At 38.2% G+C, this 24,139-nt stretch overlaps 1 protein-coding gene across 2 annotated transcripts in view; it reads left to right on the top strand.

Moving 5' to 3' along the window:
* Positions 1–20,674, top strand: part of SSUH2 (ssu-2 homolog) — a 49,273-nt gene extending 28,599 nt beyond the window's left edge. For both annotated transcript variants that reach the window (XM_087707810.1, XM_087707811.1), the window contains 5 exons: positions 194–291; positions 4,717–4,809; positions 8,793–8,898; positions 10,836–10,943; positions 20,254–20,674. In XM_087707810.1, the coding sequence (XP_087563936.1) occupies positions 194–291; positions 4,717–4,809; positions 8,793–8,898; positions 10,836–10,943; positions 20,254–20,400 (552 nt within the window). In that variant the 3' untranslated portion in view covers positions 20,401–20,674. The remainder of the gene's footprint in view (positions 1–193; positions 292–4,716; positions 4,810–8,792; positions 8,899–10,835; positions 10,944–20,253) is intronic.
* Positions 20,675–24,139: the final 3,465 nt, after the last annotated feature.

Below are 24,139 nucleotides of genomic sequence, written 5' to 3'. Positions count from 1 at the left end.
TACATAAGAGGGTGGGGGAGACAATATACCTAGTTCAAAGCTAAAAGCATTCTGAATATTTTCTGCCTGAAGAGAATTAGAATGACCAAAAAGAATTTCAGCCCAAATCAAATAAAAACACGCTTAAATATTTTTTTGAGGGGGGGGGGGTGTTCCATCCTGATGTTGTCTTAGCTATTTTGTGTCCCCATAGATGAGATGTATCACTTGTAATGGAGCCAGGAAAGCCAAAGGCAAACATTTAAAATATCAGAAACGGTGTCAGATGTGCTCAGGTACCGGTCGCAAAAGGTAAGGATTTTAAGAAAGTGATAATGATGAAGATAATGATAATAACGGTGGTGACTGCTCTCATTTTATACATATGTTCATGTACATTTCTCCATCGTACTATATTCCCACATCCCATTACTGGCAAGAAGCAACAAACTGCTGCCCATTGTCTAAAGCAGGGTGTCAAACTCAAGGCCCGGGAGCCAGATCCGGCCCACAGGGTGCTTAGATCTGGCTCGTAGGGCCACCCTGGAACCAGCAAAGGACTGGCCTGTGGTGCCTCTACCAGCAAAAATGGAGGCCCTCCCGAGCTCCATTTTCGCTGGCATGGGGTTGCAGGAGGCTGTCGCAGGTGAAAACAGAGCTCAAGAGCCTGTTTTCTCTGGCAGAGCACTTGGGCCACCACAGGAGCCCCCAATATGAGTGACAACAAGCTGGCCATACCCACCCTGACCATTCCCACTCCCCCCACAAGGTGAAGCACAATCCTGATGCGGCCTTCAATGAAATCGAGTTTGACACCCTGGTCTAAAGTGAGCACAGTTCAGTCTCAACTCCAACCAAAAGCAATCTACTGTAGACTGGAATACCTGAGTTTGGCTTAAGAAACACTGGATCTTTCTGAAACGATTGGCTGAAGTTCAGGACTTCTTTATAACCTCTAAAATACACTTCTTCCATACTGTTCTCGGGTTCAATCACCCATTTATTCTTGAACCAATCATCTCTTCTTATATTACCAGACTCGCTTTACTGCATTCCACATAATTTTATGTACCTTCCCACATAAGAAAGGAACACAGTTATTATTTGAATTTTTTAAAAAATCAGAGATTATTTCTGGCAATTGAGAAATGCATATCTTTATACTTTAAAGTAATATTGCTTCATTGCCCATTGTCCCTTTCCTGGAATAGAAGATAGGTACATAAACATCATGTTTCCCCCTGCTTTTCTTTGCAACTGCTTTTCAAGTGTTTTTCATTACCTGAGTGCAGTAGCCATCAAGTAGCTGGGAGAAAGATTAATATGACAGATTTAGGGACCTAAAGCAATGATGGAGGTGTTTTCTTACAGGCTAGACTGTGGAGGTGGACTATGGATAAAGTAGATGGCTTTTCACTGGGATTAAAAATAAATTATTCTGAAAGTTTTGAAATGTTCATAAAACTTTCTTCCCACTTCCTATGCAGGAAGAAAGTTGTTCCAAACCTACATTTTTAGAAAACATACTCCAAAACAACAAGCTGCATCAAAATGGTGGCTGAAGGATTGTACAGTGTCATTAAGTAGTTCAAATGAGATTAGGTTTTCTTCTAGAAGTGCACTGAGAGAAGCAACATTATTCATCATTTACCATCTAGTGGTGGGATTCAAATTTTTTTATTTCTGGTTCTGTGGGCATGGCTTGGTGAGCATGGCGTGGCTTGGTGGGTGTGGCTTGGTTGGCATGGCAGGGGAAGGTTCCTGGAAAATCCCCATTCCCTCCTGAATAGCTGGGACTTGGGAGGCAGAGAATAGATGAGGGTGGGGCCAGTCAGAGGTGGTATTTACTGGTTCTGTGAACTACTCAAACTTTCCGCTACCGGTTCTCCAGAACTGGTCAGAACCTGCTGAATACCACCTCTGAGGCTTTAGCCAGAAAGGTTCAACCTCATATATTTCATAGGAGATCGGAGAAGGGAAAACTCACAATACTGAGGCCAAAAAAAGTAAATTCTTATCTCTTCAGCCAACACCAAAAATGGAGTCAGCTATGATGGAAGTATATTACCTCAGTCTCTGAGGAAAATCCAGAAATACAGAATTGGCTACAAAATGTTTGTCATGTGTTTTATGCAAAGTTGAAGATATTAGTGGCATTAGTGGTAGTATTAGTCATATTAGTGCTAGACGCTTTCTTGGATATTTTCCCTGGAATATACAGCAGTACATCCAAACTAAATAGGGAATCCAGTAGACCCATTCTCCCGACATTTTTTTCTTCCTAGTGATTTCCTGCAACTGAAGGGTCTGCTTCCCCCCCCCCCCCCAGATCAACCCAGTTTTGATCCAGTGGTTGTGACTGGATTAACCAACCAGTTTGTCACCAAAACCCGATTTCATGGACTGAATGAGACTGACTAGCCCAAAGTCACTCACTAGCCTTCATGTCTAAGGAGAGATTAGAACTCATAATCTCCTGGTTTCTAGCCAAGTGTCTTTAATCACTATTCCCTACATTTATTTTAGCCAATAAAACAGAGGAGGAAGACGGTAAATTACTCTGTGGAGCCTAGTCGAATGTACATACAGGTAGAGAAGACAATTATTCTTATTGAGACAAATGAGAAGAAAATAGCTAAGAAAAGACAGAGAAACACCAGTTCTCTGCCAAATGCTATTACTTTTTTCTTCTTTTTAACCAGCCAACTCCCATCTCTAATAACAATGTTGTGCTGCCTCCATAAAATATAAGGATTTGAATTATTATTTTTCCAGTGCAAATAATAGAACTCAATAGGAAATGGATATAACTTCTTAAATCATAGATCAAGATATTATGTTCAATAATAATTATCTTGTGGAGAAAGAGCCAAATCTCCACATGATATATAAAACTTTTTTTCTACTGATTTTAGGTTTCCTACTTTTCTACCAATATTTGTCTTCAGCTAATATTTATTTACTGAAGGTTATATGCAGCTCACAAATTGTTACGTTTTAGTTTTTCCAGCTGCTAAAATACGGTTGCCATGATCTTTAGGGAATGCAAAATACCTCTCTGTTCTTTCAAAGTATGTTATGAGACTCCATTAAGCTTAAAATAACAAAGAACAAATAATCAGTACAATAATTTGAAAATGAGGATCTTTGGGGACTAACAGTTTCTTAAAAATGGTTTAATAAATCAGTAGGTAATCACTGCTGATCTGTATCACACTAATGCTATATAAATTTACCAACCATAAACATATGCCATCTGCAAATGTCACAGGCAGGATAATACATTCCTTGAAAGGGTCACCTAATCTTCCATTGCTGAATCTCAAAATAGCCATGCTGTGCAGATGTTCATGATAATTTCCTATGCTGCCATCTTTGTTTTCAAATGATCTCGGTATTAGTGGAATAAATCACAGAATTTAGTCAATTAGCTGTTGAGTCAGAATTAATTAAGAAGCAAGCCAGATTTTATCTCTTTAGTTTCTAAACTTTTATCTTAGTAGTCAGAATGGTAATGTCACACAGTGGACCCATATCAGCCATGCTACATTTAATTCTTCCTCTTCTTCAACATTTCTCAAAATTCCAGAGTTAATAAATTTTTAGAAACCACGATAGTGTGAGATTTTACAAAGATACTCAGAACAGCTTGGGAAATATGATGCATTGATAGGTTATGTAGATCAAATGATCTGCAAAGGATGACACATTTGGAAGTGAAACTAATTGAGAGAAGGGTGTTCCATATTCTTGTTGTTGTTGTTATCTTTTACTCATTAAACATGAAATTCAGTCAACTAAACATTTAAAAATGTATCACAAATATTGTTGTCTGGCTCTGATGGTTGATAGGGGTTGCTGCCAGCATCCTAGGTGTCAACCAAGTTGTTTTGTTGTTATATTTCTCCTCCTGCCCCTGCTCTTTCTCCTGCTCCTCTCCTTCTCCTTCTTCTTCCTCATTTCCCTCCTCCTAGGGATTGTCTCCTCCTCTGATGGATTGTCTCTTTAAATGCCAAAAGATGGGTGGGGAACATGAGCTTTCCTCCCCTGTTGTCTTTCTGGGCTAAGTTAAATGCTTGTTCGACTGATGCAATTACTCTGTAAATTAGACTTGAGAAATGCTACAAAATAAATGATACACAAATTGCCCTTACTAGTATTGATACCATTAATTCCAATTAAGGATCTACTCTCACCACAGTCTGGTTGATTTGAAATATCAAATCCACTTCATGTCAAATCCCTGTGTCTTTAGGGCTTTTTTTCCTGGTTTCCTAGATATCTCTTAAATATTTCAATCAAACGGAATTTTACTTTCACTGGAATTTGCCAACAGTAGAAGTCACATTTTTAAAGCGTATGTATGTATGTATGTATGTATGTATGTATGTAGGTAGGTAGGTAGGTAGGTAGGTAGGTAAGGTAGGTAGGTAGGTAGGTAGGTAGGTAGGATGGTATGGTATGGTATGGTATGGTATGGTATGGTATGGTATGGTATGGTATGGTATGGTATGGTATGGTATGGTATGGTATAGTATAGTATAGTATAGTATAGTATAGTATAGTATAGTATAGTATAGTATAGTATAGTATAGTATAGTATAGTATAGTATAGTATAGTATAGTATATAGAGATATTTTTTTAAAAAAACAGGTATTTTATGTTTAATTTTATATTTAATATTTAAAATAAACCAAAATAAATAAATAAACAGTTTTCATTTTTATATCTAAAAGGTGCAACACTTGTTCTGGAAGAGGCAACAAAACCTGTTCCACTTGCCAAGGAGTGAAAAAGTTGCTACATTTCATCCAGTTGATAATAACTTGGTATGTAATCCTGTTGGTATTGTTGTTATGTTGATGTTAGCATGAAAAATTGATTGCTGCCATTGCTAAAGCCTCTTCATCACCTATGTGATAAATGTTCAACAACTCTTAATTTTGCATCCTTTCCCTGTCTGCCTTCATTTTTGTCCTTACTACTTTAAATTCTCTTTTTCACTGTTCAACTGTACTGGGAATTAGTCCTCTTTCCCAGTGTTCAGCCTGATATTGCATCGGCTGTCCTGTTAATATATTTGGTACCTCACAAAAGGATGGGATAAGGCAAATGTTGAATTTGGGTGCTTTAAAAAAAAAGTAATGTAGAAGAGAGTCTATACTTTGGACTCTCAGCTACCTCTTTTTCTCTCTGAGGTTGGAGGGAGAGATTTATATATAATTATTTCTATTTAAATAATATATCACAAAAGTCACACATACTTACAATGGCATATTAATTTAAGATCTGAGTTTGGTACCTTAAGATCTCTATCATCGTCCTCAAAATCTATACTACTACTAAAACTCTCACTATGTTTATTTGTTCATGTTTATTTCATCAATTTAGCCCAAATGATAGGATTATGCACAACAATCTTTGAATCAAGGTACCTAAGATCCTCTCACTTAAAGAATGCATGAAAATTCTGGGACTTATCACTCCCATGGAACTGAAATTTCTACAATGTTCACATCAGTTTTATTTGCAAAGTTCTCGCTGTTACAACATCCACACAGGCGTTAATCATGATTTCCGATGTTCCCTGCCAGTTTTCCACAAGCAAAATCAAAGAGGAAGCTTGCAGGAAATCAAAGGTTTCTTCCATTCCCACTTCTTTTTTGTTTGCCTGAGATCATTCTGCTTTTTTGTTTAGGAAGTAAATATTGACTTTACTGAAATTTGTTTGCCTATGAGTGGATCTTGTATATCTTGATTCAATGGTTGTTGTGGTAAATTCCACCATTTAGGCTAAATTGATGATACAAACATGAACAAATAAACATAATGAGAGTTTTAGCAGTGTATAGATTTTTGAGAATGATGATATATATCTTAAAGTTCCAAACCCAGATCTTAATTATTTCTTTATTTATGATATAGAATGTTCTTAGAATTGGTCTTCATCACAAGGAGGTCCAGCATTGGGGTAAATATAGACAGACTAACATTTATGGTTCATTTTGGTCAAATCAGACTGCACTACCTTTTTCTCAACGGAGGACCAAACAGTTCACAGACTTGCCCAGTAATACCTAAATTTACTGTTTTTTTAACCTCAATACAATAAAATAGCAGAGTTGGAAGGGACCTTGGAGGTCTTCTAGTCCAACCCCCTGCCTAGGCAGGAAACCTTATACGGTTTCAGACAAATGGCTATCCAACATTTTCTTAAAGACTTCCAGTGTTGGGGCATTCACAACTTCTGGAGGCAAGCTGTTCCACTGATTAATTGTTCTGTCAGGAAATTTCTCCTCAGTTCTACGTTGCTTCTCTCCTTGATTAGTTTCCACCCATTGCTTCTTGTTCTACACTCAGGTGCCTTGGAAAATAGTTTGACTCCCTCTTCTTTGTGGCAACCCCTGAGATATTGGAACACTGATATCATGTCTCCACCTCCTTTGCTCAAGTCCTCTTATGTGAAAGCCAAAATACAGATTGTAAAACTATACATAAAATCCTAGGCTCTAAGTGCTAGAAATGAATGCAACCTACAAATACAGATACCACAGGCAACCCATAATAGTGTTCCAGTTTTCTAATACAAACACCACAGTTCTCTATGCTTCCCTTTTTATTACAGAATTTACACAATGTTATTTTCTGATTTAATTGTCTGAAGCTATGTAAGCATTTGCACATCTCTGCAGACACACTCATTAAGCCTGGATTAAGTTGCAGTGAGAATATATCAGTTTTACTAATGAAGATATTCTTCCAAAGTATGGGTGGACAGTGGACACATTGTAAGTTAGCACAAAAATCTTGGTCCAAAAATCCAAAAAATTCTGACTGTGGGCAGAGTTTGCCTGCAATACTGCACTTAACCACTGTGCCACCAGGGCTTATTGGAGTGGTTTAGTTGTAGGACAGGGGTGTCAAACTGGCAGCCAGTGGGCCAGATGCATCATGTGCAGGCCACACCCACTCCAGCTTCATAAAGGCAAAACACATCATAATACATGATCAAGTTTGACACCCATGCTGTAGGATACCCTTTGCTTTGAAACTCATTGAGAAACAAACCCTTTATCACTTGACTAAAACAGCATGAGACAAGTACTTAATTGTAATAAATAACATGATTTCTCACAAGACAACGGTTGCCTTTATTCAAAATGACATACTTGTTATACTTCCTTGTCAGTTTTTTAGCAGGATAATAAGCAAGGTATTTTGTTTTCAGAAGCATCGGGGTAGGATTGGTTTGTATTTTTAAAATTAAATGAGAATGTCAGAAAGGGATTATTTGTTTTGAATAATGTAAAGAGCCGTGGTGGCACAGTGGTTAGAATGCAGTACTGCAGGCTACTTCTGGTGACTGCTGGCTATCAGCAGATTGGCAGCTCAAGTCTCACTGACTCAAGGTGAAATGAGGACCCAGATTTTTTTGGGGGGAATATGCTGACTCTGTAAACTGCTGAGAGAGAGCTGTAAAGCACTGTGAAGTGGTATATAAGTAAGTCTATGTGCTATTGCTATTTGAAGCCAGCCTTTTACGATCTCTGTCAGACCTGGAAGCCATCTTTTACCTTTGGAACTTCAGGCCTGCTACATTTTCTAATGTGGGAAAATGGGAGGGGGATTATACAAAGTGTGGGTGATATATAGTCAAACTAACATTCTTTCTCAGAGAGTCAAGGACACCTTGCAGCTGCGATGAGATGAGGTGACTGGGAGGCATCTCCAGTTTTGGATGGTGCCTGATTGGACCATGTGATGGACATGTGGGTGTTGGGCAGGGACTTGAACTTTCTTTTCGGTGGGGAAAACCTGAAAATTTTCAGACATGGGTTTTCCCAGATGTGCCAATATGACATCTCTAATAAAATGGAACTTTGAGAAAACTCAAGCTTCAGAATCTTCTTTCGTTAGGGATGTTACTTTGAACCCCGACAATCTCTCTATCTCAGTCTCTCCCTCGCTCCTTCCATGGCTCACCCTATAGTAAATTCTGCTTGCTTTCCAAACACTCCTTCCATCTTATTTCTAATAGGAAAAAGAACCTTATTGATCAGAAAACAAAATTACTTGCACCAAGGACATTTACACAAAAAAGATGAAGAATGAAGAGCTTGGCCTTTGAATGACTATTTCTTTCACTTTTAAATCCATGCTTATCGTTTCTAGTTCCTCTGAATCTGTTTTGACTGTGGGCTTTCATTATGAACTAGTTTACCTTAGCTGACCTCTCCTTTTATTGCTGTGCTACTGTCCTCTTAACTTGTCTTTCACAAACTGGTTATTTTCCTCTCTGTCCAGTTATCTATTCAGCACAGAGCAAACTGTTAATACAGGGGTGTCAAACTCGTGGCGTCATGTTGTTGTCACATGACGAATTGTGACTTTTTTCCCCTTCACTAAAACTGAGGTGGGTGTGGTGAGCGTGTGACGCATCCCAGCCTGCAGGCCGCAGGTTTGACGCCCGGTATGAATACATCTATCTTTTTAAACCAACTGCGGTGTTGTGCCTTACCTGTATGTATGTATGTATATATGTATGATTTTGCATCAGGGAATCCAAAACTTTCACCATCACACTTTACTGTCTTCTTAAGATACACCTTTCCTAAAAATCCAACACAAACACAAATGAACAATGAAAACAATGCAATTAAAATTTGGGAAAGGTGGATTTATTGTGACAATCTAACTACAAAGTTCTTCATCCTCTCCTAATACACCTCACAGTTTGGGAAACCTCATATTAAACCCTTCTCCCTCTACCCCCCCCCCTCATCCTTCTCTAAACTTTTTTTTTATCTTTCAGGAAAAACAATGTATATGAATTCATTTCTGAACACCAACTAAGCTTTCCAAGAGATCTGCTCAGTAAAGCTATGGGGGAAAATGTACTTAAAGATGAAAATACTCTGGTAAGTACAATAATACTTCCTTAAGGCACAGTTCCTGGTGTCTGCAAATGATACCTCCAGATCGTTATTGTCTCCTCCTCCTCCTCCTCCTCCTCCTCCTCCTCCTCCTCCTCCTTCTCCATCATCATCATCATCATCATCATCATCACTAGTACCAGTAAAAAAGGCAACTAGAAACAACAATATGATTTAATGTTATAATTCATCAGGGACGTGCAGTCAGGGGAGGCAGGGGAGGCAGGGCCTCATCACTGTCATCATGAAAAGAAAAGTGGATGACTCTACTTAGTGCTTAACTGTTTAAAAAAGCCTCTAAAAAGTGCCCTCTACAGGAGGAGGCAGGAGAACCATGTGCCTCATTTAGTCTATTTTTATGATCACTCGAGCAGAGTTAAGCAAGGGTTAAAAGCCGAAAAATTCCTTATGTAGGTGAGGCATGTGGTTCTCTTGCCTCCTCCTGTAGAGGGCACTTTTTAAGAGGCTTTTTAAACAGTTAAGCAGAGTCATCCATTGAAGATGGCAGCAGCTAACCCAGCCTGACCTCAGCTGCTCTGCGTTCAGCATAGAGGTGTCCCGCCCCTAAGGTGTCCTGCCCCTAAGGTGGACACAGCGCCGGGGCGTCCAAACGCCCCGCCACGGTGTCCAGCATAGAGGCATCCTGCCCCTATGGCGGACACTGCGGCGGGGTGCTCAGTGCCAGGGCGTCCGAATGCCCTGCCGCTGTGTCCGACATAGGGCGGCTTTTGCCCGCTTGCCTCACCAGCCATAAACCTCACTGCACGTCACTGTAATTCATGTATTACCCCATGTAACTTTATCTAGCATTGTTATATTAAACGCAGTTGGGCTTTCATTGTGATTTTGACTATATACTTAAACTGTGTTCATATATTGGCTAATTAATTACTAGAATGGTGTTTCCAAACCTCTAGTTTCTGGAGCTATAATCCAATCCACTGGAAAGGGAACACGTCAGAGAATATGACCTACTTCAGCTATTTGCTCCTGCTTTTGTTACAAGATTCAACTATCTTTATAAGTCTTTGATTAGTATTTAATATATTTGATCTTGGTTTGCATCTGGTAGTCATGCCACTCTCATAGCTTGGCATCTCATAAACATCTGCACCATATATTTTTTTTATTTTGTTAAATTGATATGCCTGTTCTGTTAATCAATAAAGCTAAATCTTAAAAAAAAATTGTAAAGATGATATTATATTTAGGCTGTTGGTTTGAGCTCCAAGCTTGGCTTGTTGGTTGCAAATGTTTCACCACCATTCCAAGAGACATCATCAGTGAATTCAAAATGCACTGGCGATGTCTCCTAAAATGGTGACAAAACGTTTGCAACCAACTTGCCAAGCTCAGAGCTCAAACCAATAGCCTAGCTACCAACCCGAACTACTAATATTCAAACACATTTTGATGATATTATATATAAAGACATAAGGACCAGTAACACAATGCCTTTATAATTTTTACATTGGTGTCTCAAGAGGAACAGATGATGACTCAGAATTTTTCTTATTACGGTTAACAGTTCCAGAATTACAAAGTAAATACATCATGTCCTGCAGTTTCATATTCATCATATGCATATTATGTAACTTGGAATAGTTATCCTTTTAAGCAATTGGAGTAGAGAGACTCACTTAAGCTCTGCAGCTCTTAATATTCTGCTTCTTATAGCTTTAGAGATTGAACAAACCTTCCTGGTAACAGGGACAGGTGAACTTGGGAGGAGAAACAATGTGTTGCACACAATGCCCGAAGTAATGACATTACTTCAACTCATATGCCTGGTGTCCTAATAAAAACAATGGATGGGTGGGCATGATCAGAAAGGAAGGAAGGGAAACTTTAAAAAAAACAAACCAGCGGCAACTCAGAGGAATAGAATGTATAGTTTTGAAGGTTTTTTTTTAATGTTTCAGGTATATCCTCTTGTTGATTTCCCTAATGCTGAGATCTCACTGGCTTCACAAAGAGCTATCGCAGAACATCATGGCCCACTCACCAGCACATCTCGCATCCTACGGCAGGTATATCAAAACAGGATTTTCAAATCATGAATCCTATCCAAACTTTAAACTCAGTACATATGAGAAATTTGGAAACCACAACACTATGTTAGAAACAACAAGCAGGGAAAAATAACTGTTAATGATACCTGTGTTTCCCCCAAAATAAAACGCTGTCAAATTTTTTGCCTCCAAAAAAGGCACCAGGTCTTATTTTGGCGGGGACGTCATCCACTGGCTCACCTCACTGTGTGCATTTGCTGTCAGAGATCATCAGGAACTTATTTTTATGCAATCAGCAAGGCTTTCCTGGAGGCCTCTGCAGCCGATAACGAGCTCCGGACCAATCTGAAGTTCTCTTATCAGCTGCAGAGGCCTTCAGGAAAGCCTGCTGGCTGCAGAAGAAGTGGGGCAGCAAGTCAGGTGTCGGTGTGTGTGAGAGGCCTGGCTGCAACTGTCCAAAGGTAAGTAATAGGGCAGCTCCACCCCCATCGCCACCCTAGCTTAATTTTTACCCGTGCACCCTGGAGTGGAGGTGTCTTAATTAGGGCTTATTGGGGGTGGTAGGGCTTATATTGGTATTACATGTAAAAATCAAGCTAGGACTTATTTTGGGTAGTTCATATTTTAGGAAAACATGGTATTTCACTGTATCTGCTGTGTGTTTGCAAGGAAGAAATGCACAATTCCTAATAATTGGTTATTGCAGGGGCCGGTGACCATGCAAATTGGGAGATCTTAATGTTTGCTTGTTTTACTTATAAGTAGCTAATTTAAGAAGTGGTGTTGGCAGATGGGGAACATAACCTTTTTTTTATCTGCATACTTTTCCAAGAGAAATATTTCCCCAGACTGGTTTCTGTGGGAGATTATAAATATTTTTCCCATTTTAATCTGGAGGAAATCTGGGTGGTTTATATGTGTCAAAAGCATAGTAAAAATAATACCAATAAACATTAATCAGTTGCAAGAATGGCTCAAATGAAATATACTTTGAAATCATTATTGCAACCATCAAATGCAGTAATAGCTAAAATGGAAGATACTTAAACATTACTCACTTAAAACCACTCACACAATGATTGAGGCTGGAAACTTGCTGAATTTTGGCACATATCCCACTGAAACAGGTGATTTTAACAATGACTTCCTGAATAAGCCACAATTGGATTATTTATGCAACACATCAAATCTTTTCTCATGAAAAGGCATCTTCAGACTTTGCAAAAGTTACAGTAAGGAGGCATAGCAGTTTTGAAGGACAGAGTGATCCTTAGAAATAAAGATAATGTTGGAATATGTGCATTAATCTTCCATAAATCCTTTGGAATAGGCCATGTTTTCATCATAGATTGATACATTAGATTAGATTGATACAAAATCAGATGGAAATTTAGCAGGAGAAACCAGATCAAGAGACTTGTACATGTTGCAATGTTTCATTTATGCACCAGGTGGCAGAGTGACTACATGATCGGAGAGCACTTTCTCCCTCATAAGGGATTCACCCTCAGTGTTGCTCTAAAAAAAAAACCTTCTTGCCAAACATTTTAATTGAATAGTTGTTTAAAAATATACACTTTCTGTTTTAAAATGTCTCTCTATCACACAACTGAATGTGATCATCATCCATATTATGTTAGTGTAAAGCTAAAGGGTAAAGGTTCCCTCACACATATGTGCTAGTTATTCCCGACTCTAGTGGGGTGGTGCTCATCTCCATTTCAAAGCTGAAGAGCCAGCGCTGCCCAAAACATCTCTGTGGTCACGTGGCCGGCATGACTAAATGCCAAAGGCCATGGAACACTGTTACCTTCCCACCAGAGGTGGTCCCTATTCTTTCTACTTGCATTTTTACATGCTTTCGAACTGCTAGGTTGGCAGAAGATGGGACAAGTAATGGGAGCTCACTCCATTATTCAGCGTTAGGGATTCAAACCGCCAAATTGCTGACCTTCTGATCGACAAGCTCAACATCTTAGCCACTGAGCCACAGTGTCCCTACTATGTTAGTATATAATCAGTTATATCATAGTTGCTCAATATTTTGATGTACATTAACTAAGATGTACATTGAGAACTCAGAAATGTGGACAAGAGGAATCCAGGAATCTGAACACGAATACTGTATCTTCTGCAACATGAAGCGATGACTCATCAACCTACCAGAAGATTCAGAATTAATTTGGAATAAAATGGGAAATGTGGTGAATATATATTAAATTAGATTGAGTTATTTTAGAAATCTAATCTGCTAAAGAATTAGTCACATATTGCAGTTCAAGAAATTTATTTTTTCTGGCACAGAGAGGGTACATAGTTGCATTTTATTTTGTGGTAGGATTTGCATATTTTTTTGTAATTATTATGTTACTATTGCCTTTATATCTCTTCCTCTGAGGCTAATGTAGTGTGCACACCGGCCTCTTCATTTTATACCCACAACAACAGAGATAGTTGGAGTGAATGAGTGTGATTGGTACTGTGTCCCCTTGTGAGCTCTCCATTATCCTAATTACCCTGCCTGCTGTTTTTAATTTCTCTATTGTATTATCTCTTTTTAAAATATATTTTATTAAAAGTTTGTTTTCTTAACATAAAATAGAAATAGAAATAAAAACAATGGAAAAGGGGGAAGGAAAGAGGATTGTGGAGATAAACTGAAGGGAAACAGAGTAAGAAATTTTAAAAAAGAAGCAAAAAGCAGTAACTTCCAACTTTTTTTGGTGCATTAAGATACGTAGTAAAGTTATGGTGTCAACTTTTTAGTTATACCAAATAGTTACTACAGTAGAACCTCTGTTCACAAACCAGGGGTGGGTTGCTAATCCCGTTCCAACCGGTTCGTTCTCGTGCACGCGCGCAGTTCACGCATGCGTCTTAGCGCCTGCGCGATGCTCCAGCTGCTTGCGGAGACTCGCGCAGGCACTGTATGTGCCATCCAGCTGCTCGCAGAGAATCGCGCAGGTGCTGTATGTGCCATCTAGCTGCTCGTGAAGAATTGCGCAGGCGCTGTATGTGCCATGCGCCTGAGTGGAAGCGCAGAAGCCTTCAAAGGGAGCGTGGGCGGGCGGGTGGGCCCTTCACCGTTACCAGAAGTTACGTACTTCCGGGTTCGCTGAACAACCGGTTCGCGGGGACCGCCACGAACTGGTTGAAACCCACCCCTGTCACAAACACTTCTCACCATTATCAAATCGGGTTCCAACCAAAAAATTCACATTTTGTTTTCGTGGTCGATTTCCCCTTCCACACCATTTTTTTTTGTAAGCACCACATTTCTAAAATTAGGTTCATGTCACGACCAAATCGGTTGGCGACCAAAGTTATGGAATGAATTATGGTTGTGACCAGAAGGTCTACTGTATTAGTCATTTTTATTGCAGACATCCATTTAATTGGCAAAACCCAAACCCAAAGTTTCTCTCCCCCCCCCCCATCTTTCATGCAGAGGCCCAGAAGCATCTTTGAAATACAGGTAGTCCTTGACTTACAACCATTCATTTAGTGACTTTCTGAAGTTAAAAAAAACCTTTTGATCATTTTTCACAGTTACGACCTCTGCAGCATCTCCATGGTCATGGGATTGCAATTCACATGTTTGGCAACTGATTCATATTTGTGATGGTTGCAGTGTCCTGGGGTCATGTGAACAGCTTTTATGACCTTCTGACAAGCAAAGTCAATGGGGAAATCAGATTTACTTAACAATCATGTTATTAACTTAACGATGGCAGTGATTCACTTTACAATGAAGGCAAGATTGGTGTAAAATGGGGCAAAACTCTTAACAACTCTCTTGTTAGCAATGGAAATTTGGGGATTAATTGTAACTGTAAATTGAGGACAACCTGTAACCCCAAAACTATTTACATTCTTGTCCCCAATTAATGGACCCAGCTTCGCCATCTCTGCCATCTTTTCAATCCATTCCTCCATTATGGGAATTATCATTTCTTTTCATATCTGGGCATATAGAATTCTTACAGCTATCAATATGTATAGCATGAAGTTCCATTTTTCCTTCCATTTTTTTAACTAATAGTCCTAGAAGAAAACTTTCTGCTTTCCATTATAAGTCCATTTTTTAAATCTTCTGATTTAAACCATGAATTTTTTCCCAATATTTCTTTGCCTTATCACATGTCCACCACAAGTTATTTTTTAAAAAACCACCCTTCTTATGCTTACATTGCAACAAACATTTATGTGGAGTTGAATACACTGGTATATCACTTTATAGAAATTCGGGGAACTCTATGCCCAAGAGGGTTAAGGCAGTGCTAGAAAATAATAGTGGCCACACAAAATATTGACACTTTGAGCCCCATTTGAACATTATCACTTAGGGGTGTACTCACTTTTGTTGCCAGCAGTTTAATGGCTGTGTGCTGTGTTATTTTGAGGGAACAGCACATTCATACTGTTATACAAGTTGTATACTCACTACTTTACATTGTAGCCAAGTGTCAGTTCTTCAGTGTTGTCACATGAAAAGTTATACTTAATCATTTACAAAATGTGAGGGGGTGTACTCAACTTCTGTGATATACTATATATATGCACGACCATTGAATATGCAAGATAGTGGCAGCTAGGAAAGAATGATGTTGAGGTGTTTGGCCATAGAGAGAAAATGAATGAAAATCAAATTGCAAGACAAATATATGAAGGAAGAGTGAATAGTAAGAGGAAAAGGGAGACAAGGGTTGTCATAGTAGGGAAGAGATCCTCAAAAAGGATACTATAAAAAAAGGGAACAGCATATGGACATGGTGGAAGTGAGGATGGGTTGCAAGGATAGAAAGTTATGGAAAATATAACTAATGGATATATTTTCTTAATCCCATACTTTTCAATTAGCAATAGCATTTGGGCTTTTATACTACCCCATAGTGCTTTATAGCACTCTATGGGCAGTTTACAATGTGAGCATTATTTGCATATTGATCCCAACAGTCTGGCTGTTCATTTTATCCACCTTGGAAGGATGGAAGCTTGAGTCAACTTTGGATCCCATCTCAAACTCTGGGCAGAGTTTGCCTGCAATACTGCAATTTAAACACTCCACAACCAAGAACAATTTCTCTAACTTACCTTTTTTCCCCCTTGCTGATCATGAACTTGCTTAGAAGGTATTATAGAGGCAAACCATTTTTGAACCATTTCTTTAAAAAAAATTGCATGGATGTGTCAATAACATTACCAGAAATAAATCTGGAGCTGAAGATGATTTTATTTTTATTTGTGTTGTTGCAGTTTAGATTTGAAAAGAAGATCGTTACATATTAAAACACAAATAGAAATCATTTACTAGTTCAAACAAGGCCTAGTATATATAGACATTGCTCTTCTAATCCCTAACCACAATTTATGCAGTTCCATTTTCTTGATTCTGTCTTTCACATAGGCCAGTCTTCATACTTACTCAGGAGGAGACATGAGTGAGCATCAAGATATTTGCTGCAATAATCAATTATTGTTAAATGTTTAGAAACCTATCAAGGCCTCCATGTGAATATAATGGTTAAAGGATGTGATAAGTAGGGAACCTTTTCTATTTATTGTCCCTTTTTAAGAGGAGGATTGATGGAGGTACTAAAGATTAGAGAGACTTTGAGGAAAAGCAAAGAGGATAATCCTATGTGACTGGAAAGAAAGTCACTCTCCTGTTTTTAAGAAATGGATTAGGCTATGAATTCATTATATAGTTTTGAAAAATCTTTGTGCTCTGAAACTGAAAATGAGGAGTTGACACATTATGTTGTATAATTCAGATTACAGTCAATGATTGGATGAATTACACAAAGGTATTTATGGTTATCATATGAGGTAGGACTTCCATTGTACTATTGCCATTATCATGTTGCCTTGTTTGAACACTTCCGTTGATGCCAATGCAAATAAGATGTAGTTGAGGAAAAATATGAATTCCAAAAACTCTACTCTTGTCACCCTTATTTGGGAAAAAACCTCTGTAAAACTCTGTAATCTTACTTCAGGATACACAGTCAAAGGATCTGGTTTATCCTTAAAGCACGGCTCTCCAAATCTCCAAATTTGTAAGACTTGTAGACTTCAACTCCCAGAATTCCCCAGCCAGTGTGAGGAAAACTGGGAATTGAAGTCCACAAGTCTTAAAGTTGCCAAGTTTGAAGATCCCTGCTTCAAAGGACTCCCATAGCTTAGAAATGTTTTCTGTGTTTTCTTTAAAGTTGCTTTTAGCTTAAAGTTTAAAGGACTCAGGCAGATGGAATCGACTATGGATGACACCAGCTAGCACTTATGGTACTAGCAGAATATCTCTGGAATTATGGCATACTAAATCATTTTTATTCCTTCACTTTGCTTTCACTCAGCTTGTTTTTCACTTAATGGAAAGGGTTTGCTCACGTCAAGGAGAGGATAAATAAAAGCAAGCAGTTTTAAAAGTGTCTCTGACACCAGCCTTTTCAAGTGAGAAGTACTCTTCCTCTTAAGAAATGTATTTTCTCTGTCTGTTGGGATGTATATAAAGATGAAAAAAACACCCCAAATAAAGTGTTTTCTAAGCAGAAAATTGAACCAAAGGGAATATATACTTTTGATTTCCCCATCTCTCTCAACCCTTGCCACTCTCTCTTGTAAACATTACTTGCCTTCCCCACGGCCCCCGAACATGGAATCAAGGTGCAAATAGTTCTGCTTTTAATATAGGAAAGTTTAGAATGAGTATTGGAGGGATATTAGTGCTGCTTGTAGACCGATGGGAAAATGGATACGTTATGGAACTAAGGGCATATTACTGTCCTCTCCCCACCAGAGATGGACTAGAAGACATGGGACAGAGAGGGTGGAACTGGAGAAATAGCAGAAAATGAGCAGGACACAATATTAAAACTACTTGGGGGAGCCAAGACTTGTTGTGTCCAACACTTGTTGTGTTCCTGGCTTCTTGTTTCTGTTCCTATAAGGCAGTCCTGGTTGGAGAGAGGAACCTGAACATCCTAGCATTACAAGTCACCAGCATTGTGGTCATTGGAGGGGAGATACATTAATGCAGTATGGAAACAAGGTAGCATAGCAACTCTATCCTAGTAGTACTCAGCAAAGAAAGTGAACTGGGGACTAATAGATAAATTGTTCCATGTGAACGGAAATCCACTTATCTCCACTTCTGAGCAGATAACTCCTTTCTGGGAAGTAGGTTGCCAGATTGTCAGAATTCCTTGCTTCAAAATGTTGCAGGTCAACTTTAGATCTATGTATAATAAGAGTTCATCCATCCATGTCCCATATATAACTGAGACTCGCTTGGGTAAGGACAGTGATGTCATCCTATCTGAAATCTGTCTTGTACAAACCTCTGACTAGAGAAAAGGGATGGCATTGATCTCTACATGAGGAGTGCGATACCTGTAGAGTATTTGGAAGCTGTAGCTAGAATGGACAGTTCTGGGAAGTTCTAAGACTTCACACTCGCACTGCTATTGTGCGAGTTGCATTGGTTACATTTTGCTTCTGGGTACAATTCAAGATGTTCATTGTTAACTATAAAGCCCTACATGGCATGGGATTAGGGTATCTGAGGAGCCTGTCTTTCCCTAATGGGACACATTCAGCCCACTCACGAAAGTGAAAGGAGTCTGTTGTATACCCATATGCTAAGGAATTGAAGCAGATGGAGGTCAAGGAGAAGAAGACTCTTTTCTGCAGTGGCCCCATTCCTGTGAAACATCCTACTGCCAGATGTGAGAATTGTCCCCTCTCTTTTGGCCTGTTAAAAGAAGGGTTAAAGGAAGGGTGTTAAAATCTGGCTTGCTGGCTGGCCTAGGGCCATTCACCACTGGAAGTGGCTGATGGAGTAAGAAGACCTCATCCAGTCTCGTCCATCTCTAATTTTCAATTTTAGTACTGTTTTTAATCATACTTTAATTGTGCAGTTTTAATGTTTATATTGTTTACTTATTTTATAACTTGTAATTCATCCAGGATCACCTTGTAGGGTAGATGGGCAGGATAAAAATTTAATCAATGTGTAAATAAAATAAATAAATCTCTCATAGGTTCTGAGATACTGTGATGTAAATACCTATGTGGTAGGTTTAAGCTGTGTGGAACCTATGGTTGAATTTGTCTAAATTGTGGAATGATAAAGATGTCAGCAGCTTGAAAGAGAGCTACATTTTCCCCTCTTCCAGAACTTCTGGCATTTAAGATTGGCACTAGGAGAATCAGGCAGTCATAATGGTTTAGGTACTTAAACAATGGCAGTAAATTGTTCAACTATTTATTTACATCTATCCTTCTTGCGTCTTTTATCCCTGTGAATAAGACAATGATGTAGTAAAGACACGAGTACATTGCCAAATATCTGCCTCCTGTAAGGCATGTTTGTTTCATGCACAAGGATCGCACCATATGGTAGAAAAATGGAAATCCTCATGCTGAACTTATAAAAATATATTTTGTATTAGTACAGATTAAATATGTAATGTAGATAATATTTCGCCATCATATATAGCATCCAGCCCAATAAAGCAATGTTTTGTGGGGCAGGATAGCTGTTTATTTGCTGAGGGGCTCAACCAATTGTCTATGTCAGTCACACAATCAATACTTTTATGTGGTATTTTAAATTGTGTGGAAGGGGTGTCAAACTTTTATATGGAACACATTCAATAATATTCTCGGTTTATAGGGACAGTTATTAAATATTTCTAGTTTTGACCTGTGCGTCAATAACCCAGGAAACTAAAACATATAGTATGCATTTCATAAATTTTGTTGAGTCTTTTATATGATGGATTTAGAAATCAGAGTCCACAAATCCAGATTTGGATTTCTTTTTAGCCTGCAAATGGCACATTTAGTAGACATAGGTATATTTTGCCAAATCCCTTAATAGAAAGACTCTGATACATTTATTGTATGGATACAAGATACAGTCCCTCCCCCAATTATACCCAGTATATTAAATGTAATGATAATAATTTCACAGTCCACAATCCACTTATTTCTTACTATATATTTTCTATTTACGTATATGGAAAATAATACACACAGAGAGAAAACACAAAACACATTAGCATATCTGTTTTATTTCTGGGTTCTATTGTGACACACAGTAGATTTCATTGTTTAAAGCATGCCCACAACTTTAGAGTCCACATTAGTGTGTCAGAAAGCTCAACTAAAATAATATTCATGAGATGCTAATTGTGCATGCCCAAAGTATGCATATATTTTAATAAAACAAGAGATAGAATTTCCAGTAGATAGCAGAGTGCAGACCTGAGGGTGAGAACTCCATTATATCTGATGACAATGATATTTTATTTTATTTTCTCAGCAACAGACCATAGAGCTAATTCCTGTGACTGAAGTCCATTATCGATATGCTGCAAAGTCATATATTTATTATATCTACGGAACAGAGAACAAAGTCTATGCCCTGGACTATCCACAAAGATACTGTTGTGGCTGCACTATAATCTGACAGTGAAATTCTTCATATAAAACAAGCTATTTTTATGTTCTAAATTATCTAGAGTGGGATGATATGGATTTCCTGCTTACTGCTGTGATAAGCTTTGTTATCCTACTCCTCCAGATAAGAAAGAAGAAGGCATGGTAATAAAATGTCCTAAATCCTATTTCTACTTTTGTTAAAACAACATATATCTAAATATGTATCTTTAAATATATGTGTCTAATATTATTTTCTGGAAAAATAGCACCTTGGAGAATAAACTATGTATATATTCTCTAAATCTACTGTGTTGTAGAGTAATCACTATTGCATCTATAGGAGTACAGATTTAAGCAGATGTATGAGGCGATGGAAACAGGAATAATTCTAGAAACCTCCAGACTAGCTAGTTATTATATATGGGTTAAGGCCATTTTCTTTAAAATTTGGATTGTTTTGCATGTGATTTTGGTTAAGAGAGAGACAATGAAATTCAGTTCTTCCCTTTTAGTTATCAAAGAACAGTTCCATGTGCATTATGTATAGAGATAAAATAGGTAGTGTGAATCTACTTGCAGAGGTGTCAAGTTTGCAATGACACATTGTCATCACGTGCTTTATCTCAACTGTATCTCAAACTCCACCCTGATGCAAGGGATTATGGGGTCATTAAAAGACAAATAAATACATAAATTTGCAGAATTGCTATGTCACATTTAGAAGTGAATGAATCTGCAGTACCCTGCCTTGCTTACTCATGATTTCAGGCCAATGACGGAAAGGAGATTAATAAATGAATGCTTGGGGTTCACTGCTTTTTATGTAAACTAATAAGAAACTCAATTTGAGAATGCTGATCCAGTGCATGGGACCAAGAGGGAATATCCATAGGCTTGAGGGATCTCATTAAACTAAAATAATTAAGAGACTGGAGGCCTCAGTGGAGCTTCAGAAAACAGGAAGAGGAGAACTGGAATGGATAAAAAGGCAGAATGATGCTTCGTTATAAGTCCCACTAGTTTCCTTTACAGCTTTTAAGTGAGCCATTGATGATTTTCCATAAACCGTAGTCCCTGTTATTGCAGGATTAATGGTATTAACAATCGTTTCAGGAGAAGCCTATGAACACAGTCCCATTTTCAGGATTTTCCACTAGAGGGAAGCAGTGACATAAAAATCGGTCTTTATTATTCATGGACAAGTACATATTTGTAAGACATTTTCCAAATCCCACATGGGATGAATGTGCTTGTCTCTGTGCTTGCATATTCAACTTGCATTTACATGTCAAGCGACTATGCATATAAGCGTTCATATCATTTTTTCTCACATTTTTATATGAATATATATTGGACGCTATGATGTAACCCACAGCAGGCAGAAAAAAACAATCCAAAATTCACACAACAGCAGAGAGCACATTGCAGATACAAGTACTGAATACTGGTTTGCAAATATAAATAGTGCAAAGTTTTGCATAGTTTATACTCAAAAGTAAATTCCACTGAATAAACTTTGTCCTACAGTTAGCCGAAAGAATTGCAATCATAATTGTTTTTTGGTTTAACTACTGTGCATTTGATTTTGGCATTGTTTGCTGTGCCCATTGGATAGCTTCATACAAATGCTAACCTAGGCTAACAAAAAAATAATTCTTATACTAGGACACCATATGATTGTGTGTCTAAACAAAAAATTATATTGGAGCTTTGGCTCATACAGCATGCTAATGGCTGACATTAGTAGCATGTAAGCTATTAATTATCCAACTTCATTTTAGCCTAGTTAAAGGCTAGTATATCATTTATATTTTTCTCTCATTTAAACCTTCAGAGTCACCCATTTCTATATGTCTCTGGGCAGCTAATATAGGATAAAACCAGTATAGCAATTAAAATGAAATCCCTACAGTGAATAGAACCTTGCTATGGATTCCTCTAATGGCCCAGCCTTTACAGAGTCAGCATATTGCCCCCAACTGTCTGGGTCCTCATTTTACTGACCTTGGAAGGATGGAAGGCTGAGTCAACCTTAACTGGTCAGGATCGAATTGCTGGCAGTTGGCAGACTTAGCCTGCAATATTGCATTCTAATTCTATTGCATCACCATGGGTCTTATAGATAGAATTGTTATTTTGCAAGATCAATGCCTTTTTTTCCTAGGAACTCTGAAGACCATCTAGAATGTGCCTCAGAAGTAAGAGAGGATCTTCCAGATGACAACCTGTGGAATCACCGCTACCCTGTCCTGTTTATATATACAGGACTTGGCAACCTGAGCACTCCAGGAATAATTGAACTTCTATTCCAAAGATCTCTACCTTTGGTGATGTAGGCTGGGGTGGCTGGGAGGAGCAACAGCCAGAAGGTCACAGATTACCCATCTAAATTATATCATTTTGAGAAGATTACTTCTCATATGTGATATTCCTATTTGGAAGCTTTTCCACTGTAGAGTGTTATTGTAAAATATCTTTTAAAACTTCTAAAATGTGATTTTAGGCAATAAAAATGATACATTCATTACTGTGACTGGTCTTGTAGTACATGGTGTCCTGCTGTCTGCAATGAAAGTGCATTTACTGCCAAAAGACAAGAAACCAATAACTAATGTCTGGGTGGTTTTGACAGGATTAGAGAAAGCAAATTTCCACTCTGCCTCTCTCTTCAAACGTGAGCAGCAAAAAAGTGCTAAGAACCTGCCAATATTTTTTAAATACCTTTCTTGGAAAGGGTAGATTATTTTCATTTTTGTTAAATAACAACAAGCAGAGTCTCCCTTGAACAGATACATTAAAATGCAGAAAGCAGGAAAAGGTGAAAATCTAATTCCTTTTCCTAATTCCTGGGACATTAAAAAAAAATCTAAAATATTTTCAAACTGCTCATATGCCTACATAAACAAATAGGACATTGCTGTAGTGTTCAGGCTAAAGATTCAATGAAAAGAATTTTATCCTACCTCATCCCTGCAGTATAAATTAACTGCTTGTAGAGGAAAGGTGAGAGAAGGGAAGCATTTCTCTTTGTCCTATATTCCTTGGCACTCAGCAAGAGTGTTGCCGTGTGTGTGTGTTTCTAAGCTTCATAAACTGAACCAGGAGAAGACCTTAACTGAGGGATAGTCAAGGAGAGGACCAACCTAGCACTAAGAGAAATTTCCTGACAGAACAATGAATCAATGGAACATTTAATCAGTGGAATGACTTGCCTCCAGATGTTGTGGGTACTCCAGTACTGGAGATTTTAAAGAAGAGATTGGAGAACCATTGGTCTGAAATGATATAGGGTATAAAGTTTCCTGCCTGAGCAGTGGTTGGACTTCAAGACCTCCAAGGTTCCTTTCAACTCTGTTATTTTTTATCAATGTATTGAAAGAGAATCTCTCCCTCTCTCTACACCATCATCATCAAACCATGCAGCTGTAACATTAGACTCTTGAAATTATAGGATTTTATGCTAGCAATACAAATGGATAAAAGACCCTCACATCAATATGTAGAAAAATCATGCAGTTCTGGGATGAAGTGACAAATGTAAATTAAATGTATCTTGTGTGTGGATTTACTCATCGAGCTCTGAAATTCTTCACATACTGACCTCCTGACTTAGCTCATTTTTGCGGGGGGAAAAATGCCATGAATTGGATGTTTTCTTAGCTTTCCAAAGCATAGTGGGTTCCCTCCTAGTCCCAATTGTCCAGTAAATAGATACATTTAAGGAATTTTTGCATTAACAATGTGGTCTACCCTGTCTGAAAAGTGCC

Source organism: Thamnophis sirtalis, unplaced genomic scaffold, assembly GCF_051295495.1.
Source record: "Thamnophis sirtalis isolate CommonGarterSnake01/CBP01778 unplaced genomic scaffold, rThaSir2_p1.2 scaffold_3, whole genome shotgun sequence".
NCBI lineage: Eukaryota > Metazoa > Chordata > Lepidosauria > Squamata > Natricidae > Thamnophis > Thamnophis sirtalis.
Note: the sequence above shows the minus strand (reverse complement) of the source record. Positions and strands in the feature narration are given on the sequence as shown.